This window comes from Opisthorchis viverrini (genome assembly GCF_000715545.1).
Source record: "Opisthorchis viverrini unplaced genomic scaffold opera_v5_11, whole genome shotgun sequence".
In the NCBI taxonomy this organism is placed as follows: Eukaryota; Metazoa; Platyhelminthes; class Trematoda; order Opisthorchiida; family Opisthorchiidae; genus Opisthorchis; species Opisthorchis viverrini.
The window spans coordinates 2,401,934-2,424,320 of record NW_008751667.1 but is presented as its reverse complement, the minus strand read 5'-3'; the positions used below and the strand labels follow the sequence as shown (position 1 = coordinate 2,424,320).

General features: G+C 43.9%; 1 protein-coding gene across 1 annotated transcript in view; it reads right to left on the bottom strand.

Moving 5' to 3' along the window:
• Positions 1 to 1,586: 1,586 nt before the first annotated feature.
• Positions 1,587 to 22,387, bottom strand: part of T265_01081 (hypothetical protein) — a gene marked incomplete at both ends in the record, with an annotated part of 137,052 nt that continues 116,251 nt past the window's right edge. Inside the window, 7 exons of the mRNA XM_009165024.1 lie at positions 1,587 to 2,012; positions 5,846 to 5,936; positions 7,900 to 8,192; positions 11,098 to 11,717; positions 15,673 to 15,810; positions 18,186 to 18,315; positions 20,106 to 20,298. Coding sequence (XP_009163288.1) covers positions 1,866 to 2,012; positions 5,846 to 5,936; positions 7,900 to 8,192; positions 11,098 to 11,717; positions 15,673 to 15,810; positions 18,186 to 18,315; positions 20,106 to 20,298 — 1,612 coding nt within the window. The remainder of the gene's footprint in view (positions 2,013 to 5,845; positions 5,937 to 7,899; positions 8,193 to 11,097; positions 11,718 to 15,672; positions 15,811 to 18,185; positions 18,316 to 20,105; positions 20,299 to 22,387) is intronic.

Sequence of the window (22,387 nt, the reverse complement as noted above, 5' to 3'; positions counted from 1 at the left end):
ACTGATCTGGATTGATTAGCCGGTGCCTTGTAAACAATGTGGAAGCTTTGGCTGGGTATCACGTTGTGCACCGTGTTTGCTAGATGTTTTACTACTGAGCTGGTTATCGTCCTCACAGTTCCAGAAGCTAGCCAGGGTAGATTGTATTCCTTCAGTCTTTTGCCGATTTGCCTAATCGTGCACATTCCGCCACACAGCAGCAAAAGTACAAATATACTAACATATGTTGAGCGTGGACGGGCACTCTGGCTTTGAGAGTAGAGAAGTACAGACGATTGCTTATGAACCAGGTGTGGATTATTGCACTCGGGAAAGTTTTGTCCACACTGGTAAAAAGTCTTCTGTTCAGTAGGTCGGCCGGTATATCTCCATTAAACGGGTCTTCTTCCAACTGTGGCGGTTACGGTGTTGGCTTCTCTCCAGTTCAAATGCTTTACAATAAACTTCTTGGGAGCCCATTATCTCCCAGGACGTTGGTGAGAGTTTGGATTTCTTGTTCCAGCGCGTCATCAGTGCACTTTTCTTCGCTCTGTTAGTTGGGCTATGGATCAGATTCCGTTTCTGCTTTAGTGGCCCGAAGCTGCTAAAGCTAATGTATTGCCCGGACCAAGTAGGTTTTCGGTACACCAATCGTTTCATTGTACCATCATGACGTCGTTCATGGTCAACATTTAGGAGGCGGAAGTTGTTGGTTTCTCCTTCCGAAGTGAATCGGACGGCAGTGTGGGCCTGACTGCTGTCGCTTCAACTCACCTCCCCTCATACACACACACCCTGTGCTGAACACTCAACACAGCGCTACCTGCGCTGACAAGCTCAAAACATCCTATTGGTGACCTGAACTAATTGTTCTTCGATAGATAGCGATTGTCACCTCTCACTAGATTTCCTGTTCATCTACACCACGCTCACTCAAATATGGTTAACACTGCCCTGTTAAACTTTGCAATTGTATGACTTCAAAAGACCTTACCGAAAGCATGTAATTCAACCCATCTTTGTTCTCATTCCAGATGAGAATTTTCGGAATAAAGCGAAGAATTACCCTGTTTGGGCTAGGGCCATGAGTTGAGGCTACTAGGCTGCGCCGGCCCACATCTTTCACTTGAACTATCCAAATTTATACCTACGGTTTTGCATAGCCAACACAAGTAGAACGGACAAAACAAAAGGCAACCTCCGTGGTCTCTCTATTCTGTTATAATGAGAATCCTGTCACCGCAGAACAGCGCTTCATTGCACGTTTGCTTAGGGGACAGCACATGGAGACGTGATCACGTGACAATACAAAAAGATAATGATAAAAAGTTGGTAGTCAGGAATGAAACCGGAGGTTACGAAGACATAATCCTCTTAATTCAATCGGACCGAACCTGTGGTCAGTGTTAGAAGTCATTGCTATATTGTGCTATTTCGAAGTGATCAAAGCATGGCAAATCGCAACCAGTGCGCAACCACAGCTCTTACGTGACCCAGTCTAATTGCACACAACTTGACCGAATTACGTCGACAGAACGGCTGCGAAAAATAATCCCCATTTAAAATTGGAACGTGGCAAAAAATAAATTTTTATACATTAAATTTGGCTGCAATGTACAGGAAATCTGGTAAACTCGAGGACAGCGTGGCCTGTGTGCATAGGCTGTGGAGATGGGTTATCAGGACAATAGAATTTCGCAATCGGATCGGAAAACCCGATAGTTTGTGAGCAAACAGATGAGGTGTTTTTCCCCAAAAGAGGAAGAGGGAAATGCTTCTTCGGAATTAGGTCGCAATAGTGTGAATGCTGACGTTGAGGGGAATACTGTGTTATTCGGTTAATCTTTGGCCCCGTTTGACAGAAGTGACCAGACCAACGAGTTCTTTCAGACCTCTGGCCCAGTGTGTAAGGTAATTCGTCGTCGTAAGCTTTCCCGCCGCATTCGTAATGTATTCATCATGTAGGCGGGAAATTGAATTTGTTGACTAGCTTGATCAAAGAAGAATATTGGATTGTTTGTCCAGATCGAACGCTTTATGAAGGAGGAGGGACACGAAAGAAGATAAACAAGTGCAGAAATTTGACCAGAGTATTCACGTATTGAAAGAAGAACATGTAATTCGATTCCGGCCGAAAGATCCGTAATTTATCAAAATAGAACTATTTTTCCAAAAAGGCTACAGCTTGAAGTATCTATACGAAGAGATAAACTGGGATCTTCATATCATGGGATAGATAGCCCCTTGTGAGTAGTTTGGTCCTTCATTCGGTGCGCATGACTGATCGTTCAAAACGAGAAGTAATTGACAAACCACTAGCATCTGGCTCGCCTAACAAGGTTTCTATCACCGGAAGCCTACATATCACTGCATTCAAAACTGATAATATGACGAAGCGAGGGGTTATAGGTAGCATAACACGCCATCCCAACAATGCGCCAAAACGATCATCGTCATCGAAGTGTCTGATACCCCACGATAATCCAGATAACCAAAAATCATCTTGGTCTCACGATAAACAACCGTATTATAACTCATTTCCGGATGGAATACAGGGTAAGCCGCTGCAGAAACTTCGTTGATCCCGGACAATATCCGAACGAGTCAACAGATTGGTAAGTTGGTTTGTCCTGCGGAGTGCCACCACCTTGATCACAGCTCAGCCATTGTACCTTCAGCTCAGCAGAGGCCAACTAAACAGTAACGGAGTAGGAGGTGTTCAGAGATCATTTCGCCTGAGTAGGGAGGTTTGGAAACTAAAACACATGGTATTGATCCGGTGATGACAGGTCTAAAATAGAGTGGCCAACTTTGGGACTTTAAGCAGTGGTGGTATGTCGCAAAGTTGAATTTCATTATTTGAAAGTTACATATACAAAAGGACTGCATAACCATGGGTACTAGGCATGTGAGCCCATTAGTTCCCTACAATGTGTACCCTGTTGGTCTGACCTATCCTCTTCATATCTGTTTTCCTTTTTCAAACGCTGGTTCTGTAACGGATGGTAAATGCTTGAAACAGAAAGGACCCAACAGTGTGCGAATGGCACAACTACTGAAAGAGTCCAACGAAAATCTCTTTGACAGATAAAGCTGAAGAGAGGTAGTTTCCCACTTCAGAGTGATCCTGTGACCCGTTCAAATGATGGTTGTTTACCCCAAAGTGTATACACGAAATGCAGGTGGAGAGGACGTCGAAAGTTTCACACAAGTTCACCTGAAACGAACTTTGCTTGGCCACGTGCTACGTATGCCAGTCGACCGACTTCCTCGAAGGGCTCTTTTCGCACAATCACTCGAAGGATGGAAGAGAGCCACAGGCGGTCAAACAATGACTTGGCAACGAAGTATAAAAGCTATTACCAGCAAACACAGCTGCGCTGGTCATTGGCGTCCTTCTGGATGGGGACCCCGAGACGGGCCACATCAATGGTTGGAGACATTGTCAGACATGGGACAGTCGCGCCCTCAATGGCGCTCATGCATCCAAGCTATTGCCTTCAATGCATAGCTCTCTTCCCAACCCCCCACTTAACAGTCCACCCACACTGCTGTATTTACGCACTAATCTATCAGCTCCCGCAGCTACCTACCCCAGCTCCCCGAATCATCAGTGAATGAAACTGCGGCAGTTACAACCACTGTACGAAACGTACGCGGTTATTACAGCTGACTAACTACAACTATGACTATCATCAACTGGCCACTTGATCCTGCTGCAGTCCATTTAAGCTTGAGCAGATGACAATTGGAGTCCTCGTGCACAGCTTGACAAAGCCGCTGCAGAAACTTCGTTGATCCCGGACAATATCCGAACGAGTCAACAGATTGGTAAGTTGGTTTGTCCTGCGGAGTGCCACCACCTTGATCACAGCTCAGCCATTGTACCTTCAGCTCAGCAGAGGCCAACTAAACAGTAACGGAGTAGGAGGTGTTCAGAGATCATTTCGCCTGAGTAGGGGGGTTTGGAAACTGAAACACATGGTATTGATCCGGTGATGACAGGTCTAAAATAGAGTGGCCAACTTTGGGACTTCAAGCAGTGGTGGTATGTCGCAAAGTTGAATTTCATTATTTGAAAGGAATGTATAACCATGGATACTAGGCATGTAAGCCCATTAGTTCCCCACAATGTGTACCCTGTTGGTCTGACCTATCCTCTTCATAACTGTTTTCCTTTTTCAAACGCTGGTTCTGTAACGGATGGTAAATGTTTGAAACAGAAAGGACCCAACAGTGTGCGAATGGCACAACTACTGAAAGAGTCCAACGAAAATCTCTTTGACAAATAAAGCTGAAGAGAGGCAGTTTCCCACTTCAGAGTGATCCTGTGACCCGTTCAAATGATGGTTGTTTACCCCAAAGTGTATACACGAAATGCAGGTGGAGAGGACGTCGAAAGTTTCACACAAGTTCACCTGAAACGAACTTTGCTTGGCCACGTGCTACGTATGCCAGTCGACCGACTTCCTCGAAGGGCTCTTTTCGCACAACCACTCGAAGGATGGAAGAGAGCCACAGGCGGTCAAACAATGACTTGGCAACGAAGTATAAAAGCTATTACCAGCAAACACAGCTGCGCTGGTCATTGGCGTCCTTCTGGATGGGGACCCCGAGACGGGCCACATCAATGGTTGGAGACATTGTCAGACATGGGACAGTCGCGCCCTCAATGGCGCTCATGCATCCAAGCTATTGCCTTCAATGCATAGCTCCCTTTCCACCCCCCCCCAATTAACAGTCCACTGACAGTGCTGTATTTAAGCACGAATTTATCAACTCGCCTCCACTGCGCAGCTACCTATACCACCTCTCCGAATCATCGGTTAACGAAACTGTGGCAGCTACAACCACTGTACGACATGTACGCTGTTATTACAGCTGCTTGAAATATAGGTTGTGGCTGCATGCATTAGCGAAAATCACGAATCTAATCCTCAGAGGACATTCTACGAGAATGATTTTGCCTACCTTTGTAGACCGAGAGATGTGCGAAAGCAGATATGCTCCTAACATGATTTTGCCTTTTCCCTGAAAGTAATTTACCTCCCAGTAACTCTCCTATCATCAAACACTGTTGGACTTGGACATTTAACGCTATCCAACTCATGGTTTTGAAAGAAACGCGCATCACCCACCGTTTCAACTCAACCGTCGCCTTTGGAGCCCTAAGAATAATGAACCTGCGTATTGACCGATATTTCCTTGAATGGCCCTCTGATCCCGATGCGGAAAACTCATGGGTGGACTGATAATGTATAATCCAAGATCAGTGAGGTTTAGAAAGGTTTGATAAATTATTAAATATCTCTGCGTGATTGGTGCCCCAGGCTCATCTATGGTTGAGCTACAATAAGAGACAATTTTTTGATCAAGATAACGTGAAATGTCTACTTCATGAATAGCCCATCCAGACGGGCATCTGTGCAGCACTATCTACCGGATGCAAAGGTTCGCATCCATAGAATGCGACCGAAGATTTCTGCAACTTTGTCCCACAGGTTGGATCTATCTAATCTATTTCCACTGATCCTAATTTGTTTGGCTCCCTTGTTGCATTAGCAACCAGTTGGGACTAGCCGAAACCAGTCAATAATGTCGTGACTAGTAAAGCAAAATGACCCATTCGTCACTACTTAAATTTCAGCTCTCAGTGTATACTGGACGAAAGAACTCAGTTCAAGCAGAATTGTCCTTCATAGGTGGGCCACCTTCCTTTAGATGACACCACTTACGGTGAGTCCCTAAAGGTGTTTTCAACACTGAAGTCAGCATCGCGTTGGTTAAGTCGAAGCTACGTATGCGAATTTTGTCAAGAAACTGTCTGGCAGTAGTCCAAACCGAGATACTACTTCTAACAACTTACCTCACCCTCGCATCGACTCCACTTCAGAATGGCATCATCGTCATAGAAGTAGGTTGCGCACGACACAACGATGCTTTCACCGAGTTTATTTCTGGACGATGGAAAACATGAGATTATCAATCAGGCTATCCACGGAGACGAAAACGTGTGCCTCAATAGCTGACGATGCATAAGCTATATTTCATTCAGAACATGAGTTTGTGTTTGACAATTTTACTACTTTGTTCAGAATACAACGTAATTTGACCTGATTGTTGACAAAAGCACCAGTAAGAACGACCATACGTTTCCGCATAATGATCACCATGGGCGACTTTAGCACCAGTAGAAAGAACATACGTTTCCGCATAATGATCACCATGGGCGACTTTGGTCGCCATAAGCGAAGATCTAGGGCATGACCGGGTGGGTATTCCATCCATTTGTGACTGCAGTCTTACAGTTCCAAAATAACGTGATTATTTGAGGAATAGATTTTCGTGATTTGATCGGTCAGTATAGAATTTGTGCGTGTTGGGCTGTGGTATGGTGAACGTTTGCATTGGACCGGTTCGATTTCTTTTTAGTGTTTCTGTTAGTTTATTCGAATAGGCTCATCTACTTTTGTTGTCTTGTGCCTCGGCTGGGCCTCCCTTCATTTGCTTGGTCAATTGGTTCCGTTTTTGGCACATCTCCCTCTCTGCGCTCAATGCTCCACCCATATTTTCTGTTGCTGGCTGATGACTGGCCCATAGGCCGCCGTTCGGCATCCGATTTGTTGGTTCGTGGTCTCCATGGCTTTGAATTCCAGCAGCTTTGACCTTCGAACCTGATGTTCATCAAACGTTTTTCATGCTCTCCTTCTTCGTGTTTTTTTCACAAATTTCAACGATGGGTCCCGAGTTCCGTCATTTTGAGGAGCCGACAGACTGGAGTACCCTCATCGTGTTTGATGATGAGTGTGACGCTTTTTCATGTCTGAACTAGCAACGGGTTTGGTATCAGTTGAATTTGTGTATTTCTTATCTTCATATGTGAATCCCGGTGAGACCTAGACGCGTACCTCGATGGCAGTTTGAATCTCATCATCTCAGATGAACAGCTCATGGTAGTCCATTCTTAGAATTTCGTACACAGCATAAGCATTCTTTGTTGTTTCTGGTTTGCCCTTTTAGTCTGATCATGCTGGCAAGCAAACAGCGTTCTTTATCCACTAGGTTCATGTCTGCCTTGAATGCACGACATTTATTTGGTTGAGCTATAACTTCTAGAGAATCACCAACTAAGATTTCTCAGATAATAATTCTTTGGAGGGGTCCACAATAACGTTTTTGTACTTTGGCTTTCGCACCAACCAGTGGCCAGCAAATCAGACCACAACGCAACAGAAAATCTGAGTAAACCATTGAGCACAGGCTGGGAGATCTGTTGAAAACGGAATTCTTCCAAGTGACCAAGCGAATGGGGGGAGCCTAGCCGATGAACAACACAACAAAAGTAGATGGGCTAACCGATGTACAACACAACAAAAGTAGATGGGCCTATTCGAAAAAAGCAACAGAAACACTAGAAGGGAGGTCGAAATAGTCAAATGCAAACGTTAATCATGCCACAACGCAACACAAATTCTATGCCGACCAGTCAAATTACGAAAATCTGCTTCTCAACTAATCACTTCAAAGATATTAGCTGTTCTTTGGGAACCATATAACTGCAGTCAGAAATGGACGGAATACCTCCCTGAGCGTGCACTCACTGTCATCTCGAACGATAGCAAAATTTTTGCAAACTAACTGGCAAGCTTGGTGGACAGGTTGAAAGCCTGATCATGAACTAAATTACTATATTTTCACGAAAAATTTTCACCGTGGAAAAATGCGGGTAAATGGATGAAAAAATATGCACCAGCGGGATAACTAGTATTTTCATTCATTGTTCTTATTGGAAATCCTCGTTGTATTGAACTATCTTATTTGTAGGTGATGCTTTGATGTGGACGGCCTCATCTATTTCGAACTGAAAACCAACCCGAATTTCGACATTAGGGCGCAAGTGATAGAAAAGTCTTTACTCACATGTGTGTAAGGAACGTTCGGATCGGAGTTTCCGACACCTTGTTTCTGAGAACGGCTTGCAAGTGGATGTGTAGAGCGGGTGTGCGGATGGCGTCCGGATTTCGTGATTCACGTCTCAGTGGATAAAACATAGGCTGAGCGCTGGGGATAATGGGTGACGGCGAATCGGAGTCAGGAGTGTTCGGAACCAGAGAAGTGCTTGAAGCTTCACTGTTACTTCGTGTTGGTGTCATTGGCGTGCTTCCCATATTTGTGTCTGAAGACGTCAGTTCATAGTGGCTCACGTCAAGTTTCTAAAGGGAAACCGGCGATAGGTTCGTCGGGACTCGCGGTTGAAATACGATATTTTTTAAGAACTGCATAGATGATCTGGCATTTTGTCACCTATGGAGCTACGTCTTCATTATTACAACAAAACTGTAAAATATGATATTTTCATGAGTTTGGTTTGGAATTACAGATCCAATTGAAGCAAGTTTTATTGATTGGCAACGGCCTACGTTCAACGTCCAATGATTGGTGTCACAAGCAAAGCCATTCAAAGAAACGAGACCAATCAGTAACAGTAGTCAGTGCAACTGGTTTTAATTCTTGAAATTCCTTCTCCACACACTCTTCCTTGAGTGCAATTTCTGATGAATGTCTGCTTCTTCTAATTGCCATGGTTTCAAAGATACATTGAAAAGCTCTTGACGCAGCATAAATAGCTGGATTATGATGTTTCCGCCAAATGTACAATTAAAGTATTCTTTCGAGATTCTCAAGCAATATTTTATACCAAAAAAATTGCCCCAAATCTGGTTCAAGAAGAGAGAAACAGGCGTTCGAATCTCCCAAACCAGCAGTCTGAATGTGCTCCACGGAATATTAGGTCTGTAGTCTTCAAACTGAACCGTAGTTTATTGCGAGGAACGCTTTCGAGTTTATAGTTTTAGCAATTCTGATGCACGTGAACTCAGACATCAGCTTTCAAACAAGATTTTATCCGAGTTATGGCCTTAAGTCGTTGGTCTGTCTGCCTCATGGGTCTCAAACAGCAACTAAACTGTAGTAGACTGTCTGAATAATTTGAGGAACCGTTTCATAAGGCCAACTGCCTCCCTCATTTCTGGGTTCGGGATGCAACTCGATCCCAGACTTACCCCGTCACTGAAGACGTCAGTTCATAGTCGTTCACGTCAAGTTTCTAAAAGGAAACCGGCGATAGGTTCGTCGGGACTCGCGGTTGAAATACGGTGTTTTTTAAGAACTGCATAGATAATCTGGCATTTTGTCACCTATGGAGCTACGTCTTCATTATTACAACGAAACTGTAAAATATGATATTTTCATGAGTTTGGTTTGGAATTACAGATCCAATTGAAGCAAGTTTTATTGATTGGCAACGGCCTACGTTCAACGTCCAATGATTGGTGTCACAAGCAAAGCCATTCAAAGAAACGAGACCAATCAGTATCAGTAGTCAGTGCAACTGGTTTTAATTCTTGAAATTCCTTCTCCACACACTCTTCCTTGAGTGCAATTTCTGATGAATGTCTGCTTCTTCTAATTGCCATGGTTTCAAAGATACATTGAAAAGCTCTTGACGCAGCATAAATAGCTGGATTATGATGTTTCCGCCAAATGTACAATTAAAGTATTCTTTCGAGATTCTCAAGCAATATTTTATACCAAAAAAATTGCCCCAAATCTGGTTCAAGAAGAGAGAAACAGGCGTTCGAATCTCCCAAACCAGCAGTCTGAATGTGCTCCACGGAATATTAGGTCTTTAGTCTTCAAACTGAACCGTAGTTTATTGCGAGGAACGCTTTCGAGTTTATAGTTTTAGCAATTCTGATGCACGTGAACTCAGACATCAGCTTTCAAACAAGATTTTATCCGAGTTATGGCCTTAAGTCGTTGGTCTGTCTGCCTCATGGGTCTCAAACAGCAACTAAACTGTAGTAGACTGTCTGAATAATTTGAGGAACCGTTTCATAAGGCCAACTGCCTCCCTCATTTCTGGGTTCGGGATGCAACTCGATCCCAGACTTACTCCGTCACTGACACTCTGAGGTCCAGTCACTTGAGAAAAGCCTAAATCATTCAAAGATTATAATTTTGGGAAAATTCTAGGAATCGACTGCTAGATGTTCAGAATTTCCTGCAAAAAATCAAGTTTATCTGTTTCTTCCGGTGCCCGTCAAATGGCACTCTGAGGTCCAGTCACATGAAAAAAGCCCAAACCATTCAAAGATTATAACTTTGGAAAAATTCTGGAAATCGACTGCCAGATGTTCAGAATTTTCTGCAAAAAATCAAGCTTGTCTGTTTCTTCCGGCGCCGAATATGGGCTTGATTGTTAAATAGCAATTCTTTCTCGACCAAGAGTCTTTCTTATCGAAAACGTTTGATGGCAGCCGGTAGATTTATTGCTGGGCAACGTTTCATTTTTTATACAAAAGCTTCGTCAGGCCAACGTTCCGAGGTTGGTCGAGATTTAAGGCGGAAGAAGAACCAATCAGCTAAGTCAAGCTAAATCTCTGTTGGGTGTCGGCCGAGGGATTTTTGTGTGTAAGAGTGATTGAACAAGGGTCACCTGATTGAACAGCCTTTTTTCGTTTCGTTACCAATCGAGGTGATGTCACCAGTACGTTGTTAGGGAGCATAGTGCAACCTGGCGATGGTCGGTGGTTGTGCCAACATTCTCCTCTAAAAAAAGTTGGTCTGTTTCACATGACCCAAAATATGCCTCATGAACAACCACTCGGAGCTCTGAGACACTCACATATTCGCTACACTAACTAGTTATGATATATATGGCTTTCGCTAATGTTTTTTATACCCTTTGCGCTTATGTTTGTCAGAAGAATGACACCTTGATGTAAATGAACTTTGCTCACATGCCGTCTTCAGCGTCCACCCTAGGAAGATGTTTCAGATGGAAAGTAAGCAACCAACCAGAGTGAGTCTTATTGTCTACAAACGTAATTCGGTAATTGTTCTTCTGAGGTTTAAAACGACACTCACCAACCAATTTTGAGTAGGGTGCTCTAGTCTGCGCATTTCGAAATAACACCACTCTTACCTGTATTAGAGAGTATACGAACTACAGGTTATTCATGGTTAAATAAACATTTAAAGTAGCTAGTTGAATTCCAGTAACATGTATTCTCCGTTTATCCTGCTAATATAAGGTCAGAAAAAAAAGAGAATTACTGGAGACATTGCTGGCTGTGTCCCATTGTCGTTGTTGTCAGCCTGTCCATCGGGGACGCTAGTCAAATTCCAGTCAGCCTGTTCTCGCAGTTCCGTACTCGCAATGGTCCCCGGCACTGAAGAGTAACTGTCCTGGTCAGGTTCACTTGGTTTGATTGATTCTACTGCATTCTCTAGCACGCCTGCAACGATTTTTTCCGCAAGTTCTGCTTCCCCTAAGGGTTCGTGAGCTCCATCGTGTTCCTCCTGCAGTTTATCATGAAACTTTACTTTGGGCGCAGAAACTGGGTTCGAAGTGTTTTCTTGAGAATTGTCATAGTTGCCTCCCCCCTCTACGAACGCCAAGTCGGGGATCGTGTTTGCCTTGCGAAGTGGTGCAACTGGAATGGACTGTACACGCCCCCGATAAACAAATGGTAGCACATGACCAGTGTTCGTGTCAGTTGTATTCTCCCTCGCCTCGTCCGTAGCCCCTAATGTTGGTCTTACGTCCACTCGAAGCACCGATCCCGAATGATGTCGGAATCTCGGTTGTTTCGCGTTGGTAGAATCTGTCACCAAAGGGCAAATCGACTTCTGGGTAGGTGATGTAGGTTCACTTTCTGCGCTAGGCTTGGATACTGGAATGGAGCCAAGGACACACGAATTATTGAGTAGAATAAGCGTTTTATTTGTAGACCTTTAGCTCATAAGGACACAGACATGCTCAAATTCCACGCATAGTCAGATCCTTTTCTTAGATCAGCCTACGTGGTTGCCCAATTTTTGACCTAAAAGACTTGATAAGACAAGGGAACCGCTGCCGTACAATGAGTAGAGCGCAATTGAGCCATTCTAATTTGTGACTGTTTTTGCCAGAATACGCTGATTTAGAGTAGACAACGGAGTGATTTTGTAGGAATTCCTTCACTCACCTAATTGATGAGAGTTCAAACATTGTCAGTCATTAGATCAGGAAACTTGTTATTTGTTTTACGTGCGCAAATCGCACCACACAATCGTGGCTCATTTGACCTTCGACCGTCCAAACCGTCTGGTAAGAGTCGAAACAAGCAATGTGCACACACACACACGCACACCGCAAATGTACTTACATATAGGATTGAAGATGAGTGTATATTCGCTAATTTCGTGCAAGTTGGTCTCAAGTAGAAAGAAAGGTTGACGGAAACCCGGTGACTGCGCCTACCTGATGCACCCCAAGAAGGGCGAAACCGATCGTGAGCTGTCGATGGATTTTCAGCAACCTTTATGAGTAGTACATTACAAAAAAACTGAAAACAGTTCACAACACATCAACACGACGCATGTCATCCACATCGGCGTCTAGCCGCGTAGACAATTAGGAAGTACGTGTAGCCTCTACAACAGTGAAAGAACCGCGAAGCCCGCGCCCGGACGGACACCAAAAAACGATCGACGATAAGTCCCCCTTTCGCAGTATGCATGTTGTAATCATTTGGGTTAACAAAAGTGATCCGTGCTAGTGCTCATCGCTTTCTGTTTGTTTATTCAATTTCCGGGTGACAATGGAGCACCAAAAATTGGTGAGCCTGATTTTCGTGTTTTCACTTACACCCTGCATATCTTCATATTTCAACTCATGTCTGACACATCTCCAGCTCAGTCAATCTCAACTCAACATCAATGCCGCACCTCCCAGCATTTTGGCATCAGCATCCATGTATCTGGTTCACCAGAGTCCAGGCACAGTTCGCTCTTCGTGGCATCAATCAAGAGCATACCATGTATTACCACGTACTGTCAGTGCTTCGACCTGAACTAGCGGCCAATTTGCGCGGGGCTTTGTTGAATCAGGATGCTACCAAACCATATGTGCAGCTTCGAAACACAGTTATTACGCTCAAATCCTTATCGGAGCATAAACACCTTGAACAACTGATGAGCAGCGGAACGTTAGATGGCTGCACGCAGTCGCTATTCTCAAGATGACCGATGAGCAGCGGAACGTTAGATGGCTGCACGCAGTCGCTATTCTCAAGATGACCGAAAAATTGATGAGGTCGTACTCAAGCAAATGTTTCTTAAACGTCCACCCTAGAGCCTGGTGCCGATAAAGTTCCATCGACTCAGGTCACGAACATCGCAGATGGAATGTTGGAAACTCAATCTTGCCCACGTAACCTTAATGCTCTCGACAGGCCCACCGCTGTTCCATCGCTAGGTTTACATCTCCGCATCAACAGAGACACTATCGTCCTATTTCCGCACCTCACTCTCAGGGTACGGCTGGTTCCATACTCAATCCGATCGATTCGCTCGTAAATGCACAGTACTTTGTTCATTCCAGGCATCACCATTCTCAGTCACATTTCAATCGAGGAACGAACAGGTCAAAAAGTAGAGACCAGTAGTTCCTTTTCAACATTCTTCATCTTCATCCGCTAGGCAGGAACTCTTGTCTCCGTTTTTTGGTGCTGATATTGGTGTTATACCTGTAGCCAGTGCTAACTCCAAACTGACACCCTCTCCAGTTGGGCAACTGATGCTAAGTACATCGAAACGTACGGACAACGAGCTCTGGACATAGGCCACAGTCTCTCAAGAGAATTCAGATGGTTCTCCATCATTGCAGACGTACATCAACAAGTCCTGGGGGCAGATTTTCCAACTTATCATAATTTACTAGCAGACTTTAAACGTCAAAGTCTACTTGACGCTACCGCTCAATTATCAGTCAAATGAAAACCAGCAATAACCCCGAACATCTGCCTAATAACGGTGTCATCGCAACGTTCTTCTCTCTTCCATGAGTTACTTCGCAAATTTCCGGAACTCTCAAGTCCAAAGTTTCATCAGACAGACAGTTAAAACACTCGGTGTTTCATCACATTAACATCCGTGGAACTCCTGTTTACGCAAGCCCATGACGACTGCATCCAGAACGACTAAAGATTGCAAAAGACGAGTTTCAACATATGCTGCAACTTGGAATCATTCGTCCTTCCGGTACCAGTTGAGCATCATCACTCCACATGGTACCAAAGAGCACAACCACAGACTGGAGACCCAGTAGTGCGTACCGCGCACCTCACTCACCACCTACACAATTTCTCTATCACCTTGCAAAAGTGCACTATTTTCTCTCATATTGATATTCTTTGTGCGTACCATCATATAGCAATTCACACAGACGATATACACAAAACGGCAATCACTACGGCACAACCACCAACCCACCGCTACGCACTACTACGCTCCCCAATAACGCACTGATGTTGTCACCTCGATTGGTGATGAAACGTTTGCAATCAAACTGCCCAGATCAGCGAACAAGCCAACGACCACAATCACTACCCCCTTTCGGTTTAGCTAAATTCGTACGAATGCCACTTGGTTTACGTAACGCTGTACAAACCTTCCAAAGTTTCATCACTGATCACTGCGGACGCGCAACAACATATGGACCATTTAGCTACTGTTTTTTTGCGTTCATCTAAGTAGGGAGTAGTTGTTAACCCGCAAAAAGTTGCGTTCGGTTCACCTGCATTGACGTTTCTTGGCCATACTGTTGACAAAAACAGCATACTAAGGGATGCTGACAAACTAAAGGTGATTCAAGATGATCTTCCTCTGACTCAACTAAAGCACTTCCTTGGAATGGTATACTTCTATCGCGCTGCATCCTTACAGACTTGTAAGTGGGCAATCTTTTTATTTAAATGATTTGGCATTAGAATCATTTCAAGGGTGCAAGTCTGCATTCGCAAAGGTTTCGATAGTGTTCTCTTATCATCCAGATGCTCCATTGTCACTTAGAGTGGATGCTTCCAACACGGTCAAAGGGGCAGTCGTGCAGGAAACATTTGACAACAACATCCAGCCACTCGGATTCCCTCCACGAGAACTGTCACCATACTACAGTTGGCCGTGAACTACTGGCGATTTACCTATCCATCCGTCACTTTCGTCTGTACTAGAAGGCCGAGAATTTTGTGTGTACACTGATTATCAGCTCATAATTTTCGCACTCAGAGCAAAACCAGATAGATATTCGCCACGCGAAGTGCGTCACCTCGATTACATTTCGCGGTTCACTAGCACCATTCGATACTTCCCATGGAATGATATCATAGTTGCTGATACCCTGTCAAGGCCGGCAATAGATTCTGTACAGAGCATGCCCGGTATTGAGTGCAGTCACTTGGTAGAGCTTCAGAAAAAGGGTCATCACTAATTTTCAATTCATCCCTGAATATACAACCGATGCCGCGACAAACCGTACCAGGAACTATAGACTGTGATACTGGGACGGTTCAGCCAAGACCCTGGTCCCGCTCTCCATGCGATGAAAATTGTTTGAGTCATTACATAACGTTTCACATCCAGATATACGTTCAACCCCCAAACTCATTTCCCAACGTTTCATATTACCGGAAATGAACTAAGATATAGGCGAATGGACTAGGACCTGCCAAGCGAATCAGCCTTCTAAGGTTACTCGACATACACGATCAACCGTAGGAACTTTCGCTGCCCATGACAGCAGATTCGGTTAAGTGCTCTTGAATACAGTTGATCCTCTATCCCCATCCGATGGCTACTCCCACATACTTGCCATCGTAGATCGTTTCACCCGATGTTCAGAGGCCATTCCCATCAAGGACACATCGGCAGACACCGTCTCCTGAACATTTTCAGCCGATCGATTTCCACAGTCGGCGTTCCGTCGTATAGCACCACAGACCGCGGCTACCAGTATGACTGCCATCTATCCCAGCATGTGACAAAAGTACTCGGTTGCACACAAATTCATACGACGGCTTATTATCTTCAGGCGAATGGATTTGTTGAACGATTTCATCGTCACATGAAGTCCGCTATTACGGCGAACAATGTTCTCAATGATTGGTACGATATTTTACCAACATTACATTGTTCACCAGTGGAGCTGGTTTTTGGAATCATTTTATGCATTCCCGGAGAACACGATACGTTCCTACGTGACTCAACTAAGGGAAAATATTTCGAAACTCCGATATCATTCAACTCAAATTCCCAATAAGTCATCCTACGTCCCGTCAGAGTTGTCGTCTTGTTCACATGTTTCTACACGTTGCGATTGTGTTAGGAAACCTTTACAATCTCCATATGACGGTCCTCATCTTGTGACTTCTCGGAACTTCAAATATTTCGCCATACAATATAACCACGAAGCCGATACAGCCAGTTTGAAACCAGCTTATACAGACTTTCTTGACTCGGTACCTCTTGGAAGCTACACCGGTGATGTCAAGCGCAAAGATGATGCGACGGAAAATTGTTAAACTGGCTAAATACACAGAAAGCGATGAGCACCAACAAGGGCCGTTTTTGTTAGACTAATTGATTACAGTATGCATATAGTGAAAGAGGGACTTATCGGGCACAAGGTGATAGTCTCTGCTATTCTTGGGACGCAAGTCTCGTTGTAGCAGCCACATTTATTTCCTGATTGTTCGTGGAGTGTGTGCAGTAATTTCCGCGCGGCTAGAGCCGATTTGGATGGCGTGCGTGATGTTGGTGTTTTGTGAACTGTGTTTGGTTTCCGAGAAATACATTCATTTGCAAACCAATTTGGTTTTCACGAGAGACTCAACTGAATCTCTCGTTTATGGTATTCTTCAACTGAATGTGCTGCACGCAGGCCGCTTCATGATTCGGTTGGCGCGGTATTCGAGATATCGTAGTATATTTTCATAAATGGCAAGAACGAGTTTCGTAGTCTAGTCAGTGACGGTGTTTAAGCTGTGTGAAGGGATACCTATAGTTTCTATGATGTGGTGAGTGATTTTCTTTTGGCTTCCGGGAGTCACATTCATGCTGTTCCATTAACGAAAAATCAGTCAGCAAACTGACTCATGAGGAATGGTAACCTTTAAAACGTGACACAAAGTACCATCGAACCGTTCACATTAGAGTCTACATTGCCCCTATTCACCATGAAAGGAACCTGGGAAAGAGTATTTTGCTGTAAATCGGGATTTCCTCTTGTAAGTGAAACCACCCTAGGCTGAGGAGCCTAGAAGTGCTCTACAGCTGTTTTATTCTTGTTCGAAATCAGTAGCAGCATGCATCTTGTGAAAATTCAGGAAGTCTCCAACGCAATACCTCACGGATAGTAGTCTGAGCAATTAACCTTTCGGGCACCAGTGACTGATTAGCATAGTCACATCCTTGACTCTCGGAAGCCAAATCACGTGGTCACATGTTGAACGCCCCCTCGAGTGACGGTTTCTAACATATGACCTAAACATACTGGTATGCTGACTTCACTGGACAGAGCAAAAAAGAAGTTACCTGATCAACACCCTTTTAGTTAGGTTGGTCAGACTGAACGGTTTTCCAAAACAGAGAACAGCATAAACCAGAGGCTCAGTTGGGTCCCAGATGAGTCTCTGGTCAACCAAAATTGGTATGCAAATGAGTGCATTTCGCTAAGTTCGTACAATTTGCGTTCAGGTTGACGGAATCTCGGGGACTGCGCCCACCCGATGAGCCCCAAGAAGGGTAAAACCGGTCGTGGGCTGTTGGAGAGATTTCGGAAACCTTATGAGCTGTGTATTCTGTCTACACATGTATCGCGATATCTTGAATATCGTACTTAGTGAAACACGACAGCCTGGTGCGGCATATTCAGTTCATTAGAAGACTCATAAGCGAGGGATTCAGCTAGGTTCTCGGCGAGTCTGCAACAAACTGGTGTTCGGATAAGAGTATTTCGACAGCCCCGTGCAACTTGGGTTCAAATAAAACATAAGGTTGACTGGAAGTCGCGGACTGCACCTACCTGATGGACCCAAGAAGGGCGAAGCAGGTCATGGGCTGTCGAAGAGTTTTCAGTAGCCTTATGGGTAGTGCATTACGTCCTAGATTACTCGGAAAGTTAACGATTGTGCGTGATGGATTTATGTTATTGCTCTAATCTATTGTTTTCTCCGCGGATTGCTTTAAGAAAAAAAAGTTGTTCGTAGCATTAAAAATCGCAGTGTTTTGAAATCTTATGAGACAGAATAAACCAAGTGTAGCAGTTGATAGCAGTTGATAGCTACCTGTTGCTGAAAGCGTAACCGTTTCGAAAAACTCACCCTCTGTGTCACTGAGCTGAGTGGCCACTTCGAACACGATTATATCCCCATTTCCCGTTCCGACCCACACTGATTCTTCATGAGGCAGCAGAGCCGTCACTCGGTGAATGTCAAATGTTCCTTCATCATCCTTAAGATGGAGGATTAAGTGTGGGAACAACTTAACATGGTTAAGTAGAAAACAAATTCTATCAAGTCACAGAAAGCAATATACTAGTAGACTCGTAAAATTGTTCACTAGCAACACTGTACGATAGTCTCTCTGATCCCTACGGGGAAGGCCACATTTTGGGCAGTTCTGGGGATGGACTTTCTTTGGAAGTCAGCGTGTATGGTATTTGAAAATTGCACAGTGTTCTGAGAGTTTACAGAACGGACTTTTGAACAAAGTATCCTCCAATCTTCTGTTACAAACGAAGCACATCTGATAATGACTATCTCTAATTTTAAACACTTTTTCTGCTGCAAACTACTTAAGGCACTGGACAACTTGAATGGTGTTGCTAAAATTAATTATGTTTTTTTGCTTGTTCCAATATCTTCTCCTAGGTGTTTGCATCGGAATCCTGTTTAATCTCCAGCTTGACAGAATTAAAAACCATAGAAAACAACTGGCAATATACTTGACACTCATCTAAAATTCACCCTAAAGCGGCTATTTTTGGTGGTGCATTTTGATCTTAGTTCGGCTGAGCATCATAAGTAGATTAGTTGGACAATGAGAGTACTCTGCCAATGATGGGTGATGGAGAGCGAATAAACTAAGGTAACTGACTGAGTATACTTCCGTTACATAGGACCAAAGATAGGTATCAGAGGGAAAAGTTATACAATCGGTATTCATTTCCACATGATTATGATGAGGCATAAGACAACAGGGTCGTCCTAGTTTCTGCAAGTCCGCATCAAGTAAAATCCGAAGAATCATCTCCGGACCATCAGACCACAAGGCTGGTTAGCATTGAGGGGTCAAATGAGGTCCGTGAGGAAGAATGCCACGACAGGGATACGTACTAGTCGGCTGAAGCAAATAAAATGAAACCCGCACTTGTGTATCAGTAGTGGTCCCGAATTCCGCATTCGTAACAGAGAGAAATGGTTCCATTCACATTCGTTTTCCGGAAAACTGATGACAACGTTGCGAAATAAATCGATGATGAAGCAGCATACAAGTGCTTCTCAGCCTAGCGTTTTTGGTGTACATTTTAAATGTGCGGGTTGGATTTTCCAAGCGTTCTTTAATAGTGGGGAAGTGTTAACGATAGAGTAGACTCTTTTTTGTTTGAGCCGACATTTGTTGCCTTATGGACCGACAAGTTTTCAAAAGGAACCACTTCCGGGTTTTCACTTAAAGCGTGTTTCGGCCACGACCTCCATTCTAGAAGAGACCAAATGACAACCGAGCTCATTTTTTCAGAAACACACTCATCTGATTCTCACAGGGGGCTTACCTTGAACCTACCTGAATCCCTGGGCTCCAGACAAATCTCCCATCCAAACCAAATAGGCACGCAGATGAGTGTGTAAATCGAATTTTGTGCTCAGATTCACTCCAATTTCACCTTATCCTGTTGAAAACAATCTCTTCTCTGAAGGGTTCAACGATACAGGATTATCTACTTTTTCTTGGGTATTTTGAAGTGAAGGTTACCAAAGAGAGTTAGTGTGTGAAAGAGTTCTTTTTTCCAAAAGTCTATCTAATAGATCACGCTCCCAGCCAGGGTAATATGCTTAGAAACAACAAAACTTAAGTAACTAATGAAATATTTGAACTCCAGGTCATTGTGATACGGCACCGAGAATATTTAGCTGAGGAAATTAGATAGTAAACAAAAGGCCAAAATTACACCAAAATGTGAATTCGCTCTACAACATTTGAATAGTGGAACACTGTTAGCTAGCTAGACCATTTCGGCTCACCTCTCTTCGGCTGACATACGCATCTTTATGTGTGTTGAAAAGAAGCAGTCGATTCAACGTTTTTACATCCCAGAGTTCGATAATTGGACTTCCGCGCACGCCAATCCACACCCCGTATCGGCTAAGTTTCATCGTGAGGATCAAATCTAGGGCGTTTTCCGAGATGCAGAATTGGTTGTGGTAATCCAGCGTACTGTGGATAGGACGAATTTATGTGATTTCAGACAGGTTACATGTACGATTAAATCGATAAGTTACCAGTAAGTTACCAGTAAGTTACCAGTAATTCTTTTAAATGCAAATAGTTCCAGTCCCGCCGTTTGTCAATGAATAAAAGCCATATTTCGGCGGAAAACGGCATTTGAAAACATAGAAAGATAGGCAGTTGATTCGGAGGTATGTGACCCTTATCCACACCAATGATTTGCAATCCGATTTAGCCCACAAGTTTAAGTTTTTTCTGAAGAAGCAGGAGAGTGTAACTGATGCATTTAATCTGCGCAATCTTACGAATAAGCAACGAAGAGGGACATATATTAAAATATTAGAAGTGGGCTCGGTGAAGCAGAAATCTGTGTACATCTGTATCTACCACACAAGCCGCAAACAAGAAATTAGGAGTATATTCGTAATACACTACTCTTAAGGTTGCTGAAAATTCATCGACAGCCCACGACCGGTTTCACCCTTCTTAGGGCTCCTCAGGTAGGTCCCCGAGTTTCCGTCAACCTTACGTTCTACTTAAAACCGAATTGCACGAAATTAGCGAAATACGCTCATTTGCAAACTAATTTGGTTCTTTAAGAGGCTCACCTGGATCTAATCTGAATATATCGTTTGTGATGCTTCCAGGTAACCTTATAAGTAGTACATTACGAATATACATTTATCGCGATATCTCAAATACCGTACCAGCTGAAACATGAAGAGGCCTGGTGCAGCACGTTCACTTGTCTGGAAACATCACAAATTAGAGGTCCAGCTGGGTTCCAGGTGAGTCTCTCGCAAAACCAAATTAGTTTGCAAATGAGTGTATTTCGCTAAAAAAAATTAGGAGTTTTCGGAAAAGTTTGGTAACAAGCGGTCGACTTATTGCTAGGCGAAGTTCCACTTTTGACGTAAAGGCTTCGTCAGGTCAAGTGGCCAGGTTACGAGGTTGATCAAGATTTAAGACGGAAGGAGAACCAGTCAGCTAAGTCAGACTAAATCCTTTTTTTGCCGGACAAGGGGTTTTGCATGTTAGGGCGGATCACCAAGTGTTAGGCTGATGGAAAAACCTACATGGATTTGGGTACAGCCTAGGGTCTAGTTCTTCCAGTTCAGTTCACGTGACGATCCTTCTCGAACGTCGTTTGCACTTATCATCTGTTGTTGTTGATACTTGCGTAAGGAAGATGGATACTGTGAACTTGGGATTTCCAACTCCCATTATTTTTTGTCAATGATTCTACGCGCATTGACAACCACACAAATGATGTGTCGACTCGGCTTATCTAAGACGACTTTCCATACGCTCGCCAGTTCCACACCCTCGATTCTGTTCACACTGTGACGCTTGGTGATTTCCACCGCCTCGGCTATCAACCACTGCTTCCCCATCTCAAAACTTCCACATTCTCCACATTCTCCATGTCTTTTCTAAGGCATGTACCGCCATCGCTGAGTTTTTGACCAGAGTTCGGTATTCTTCTGCATGCCTTGGTGGTTTGTTAATTTTTCTTTTATGCTCACCAATTCTGTTGTGCAATCCCCTGGCAGTTTGTCTTGTATAGACCTTAGTGCAATCGTTGCAGTTAGTTTTATAGGCACAGTCCCTAGTCTTTTCAACCACGAAGGGATCTTCCTATTACGCCAAAAGTGAACGTAGCATTTTTCCCTTCTGGAAAGTTAGTCAAATGTTGGCTAAGTTCAGCAGTCTTCGACTAATCTCCGATGTTCCTACTTCATAAGGAATGACTGCTGTGCCAATCCATCCCTTACTGTATCTACCAGAGCCAATATCCTTCCTAACTGCCGCCTAATCAAACTCACTGGGTATCCTATTTGTTGAAATTTGTTGGCAATCTCGATTTGAGCTGCCGTTCGGTCGATCTATTCTGTGCACAATGCTCTGACTCGATGAAACATCGATGAGACAATACTGGCGTACACGGACTTTGGGTGTACTGATGAGTAGATTAAGACGGTTTCTGGTAGATCGTAGTTTATAATTTCCCACCACTCTTATGTGTTATACAGTCCAGGAAGGGTAGCTTGCCCGAGTTGGACTCTATCTCTATGCT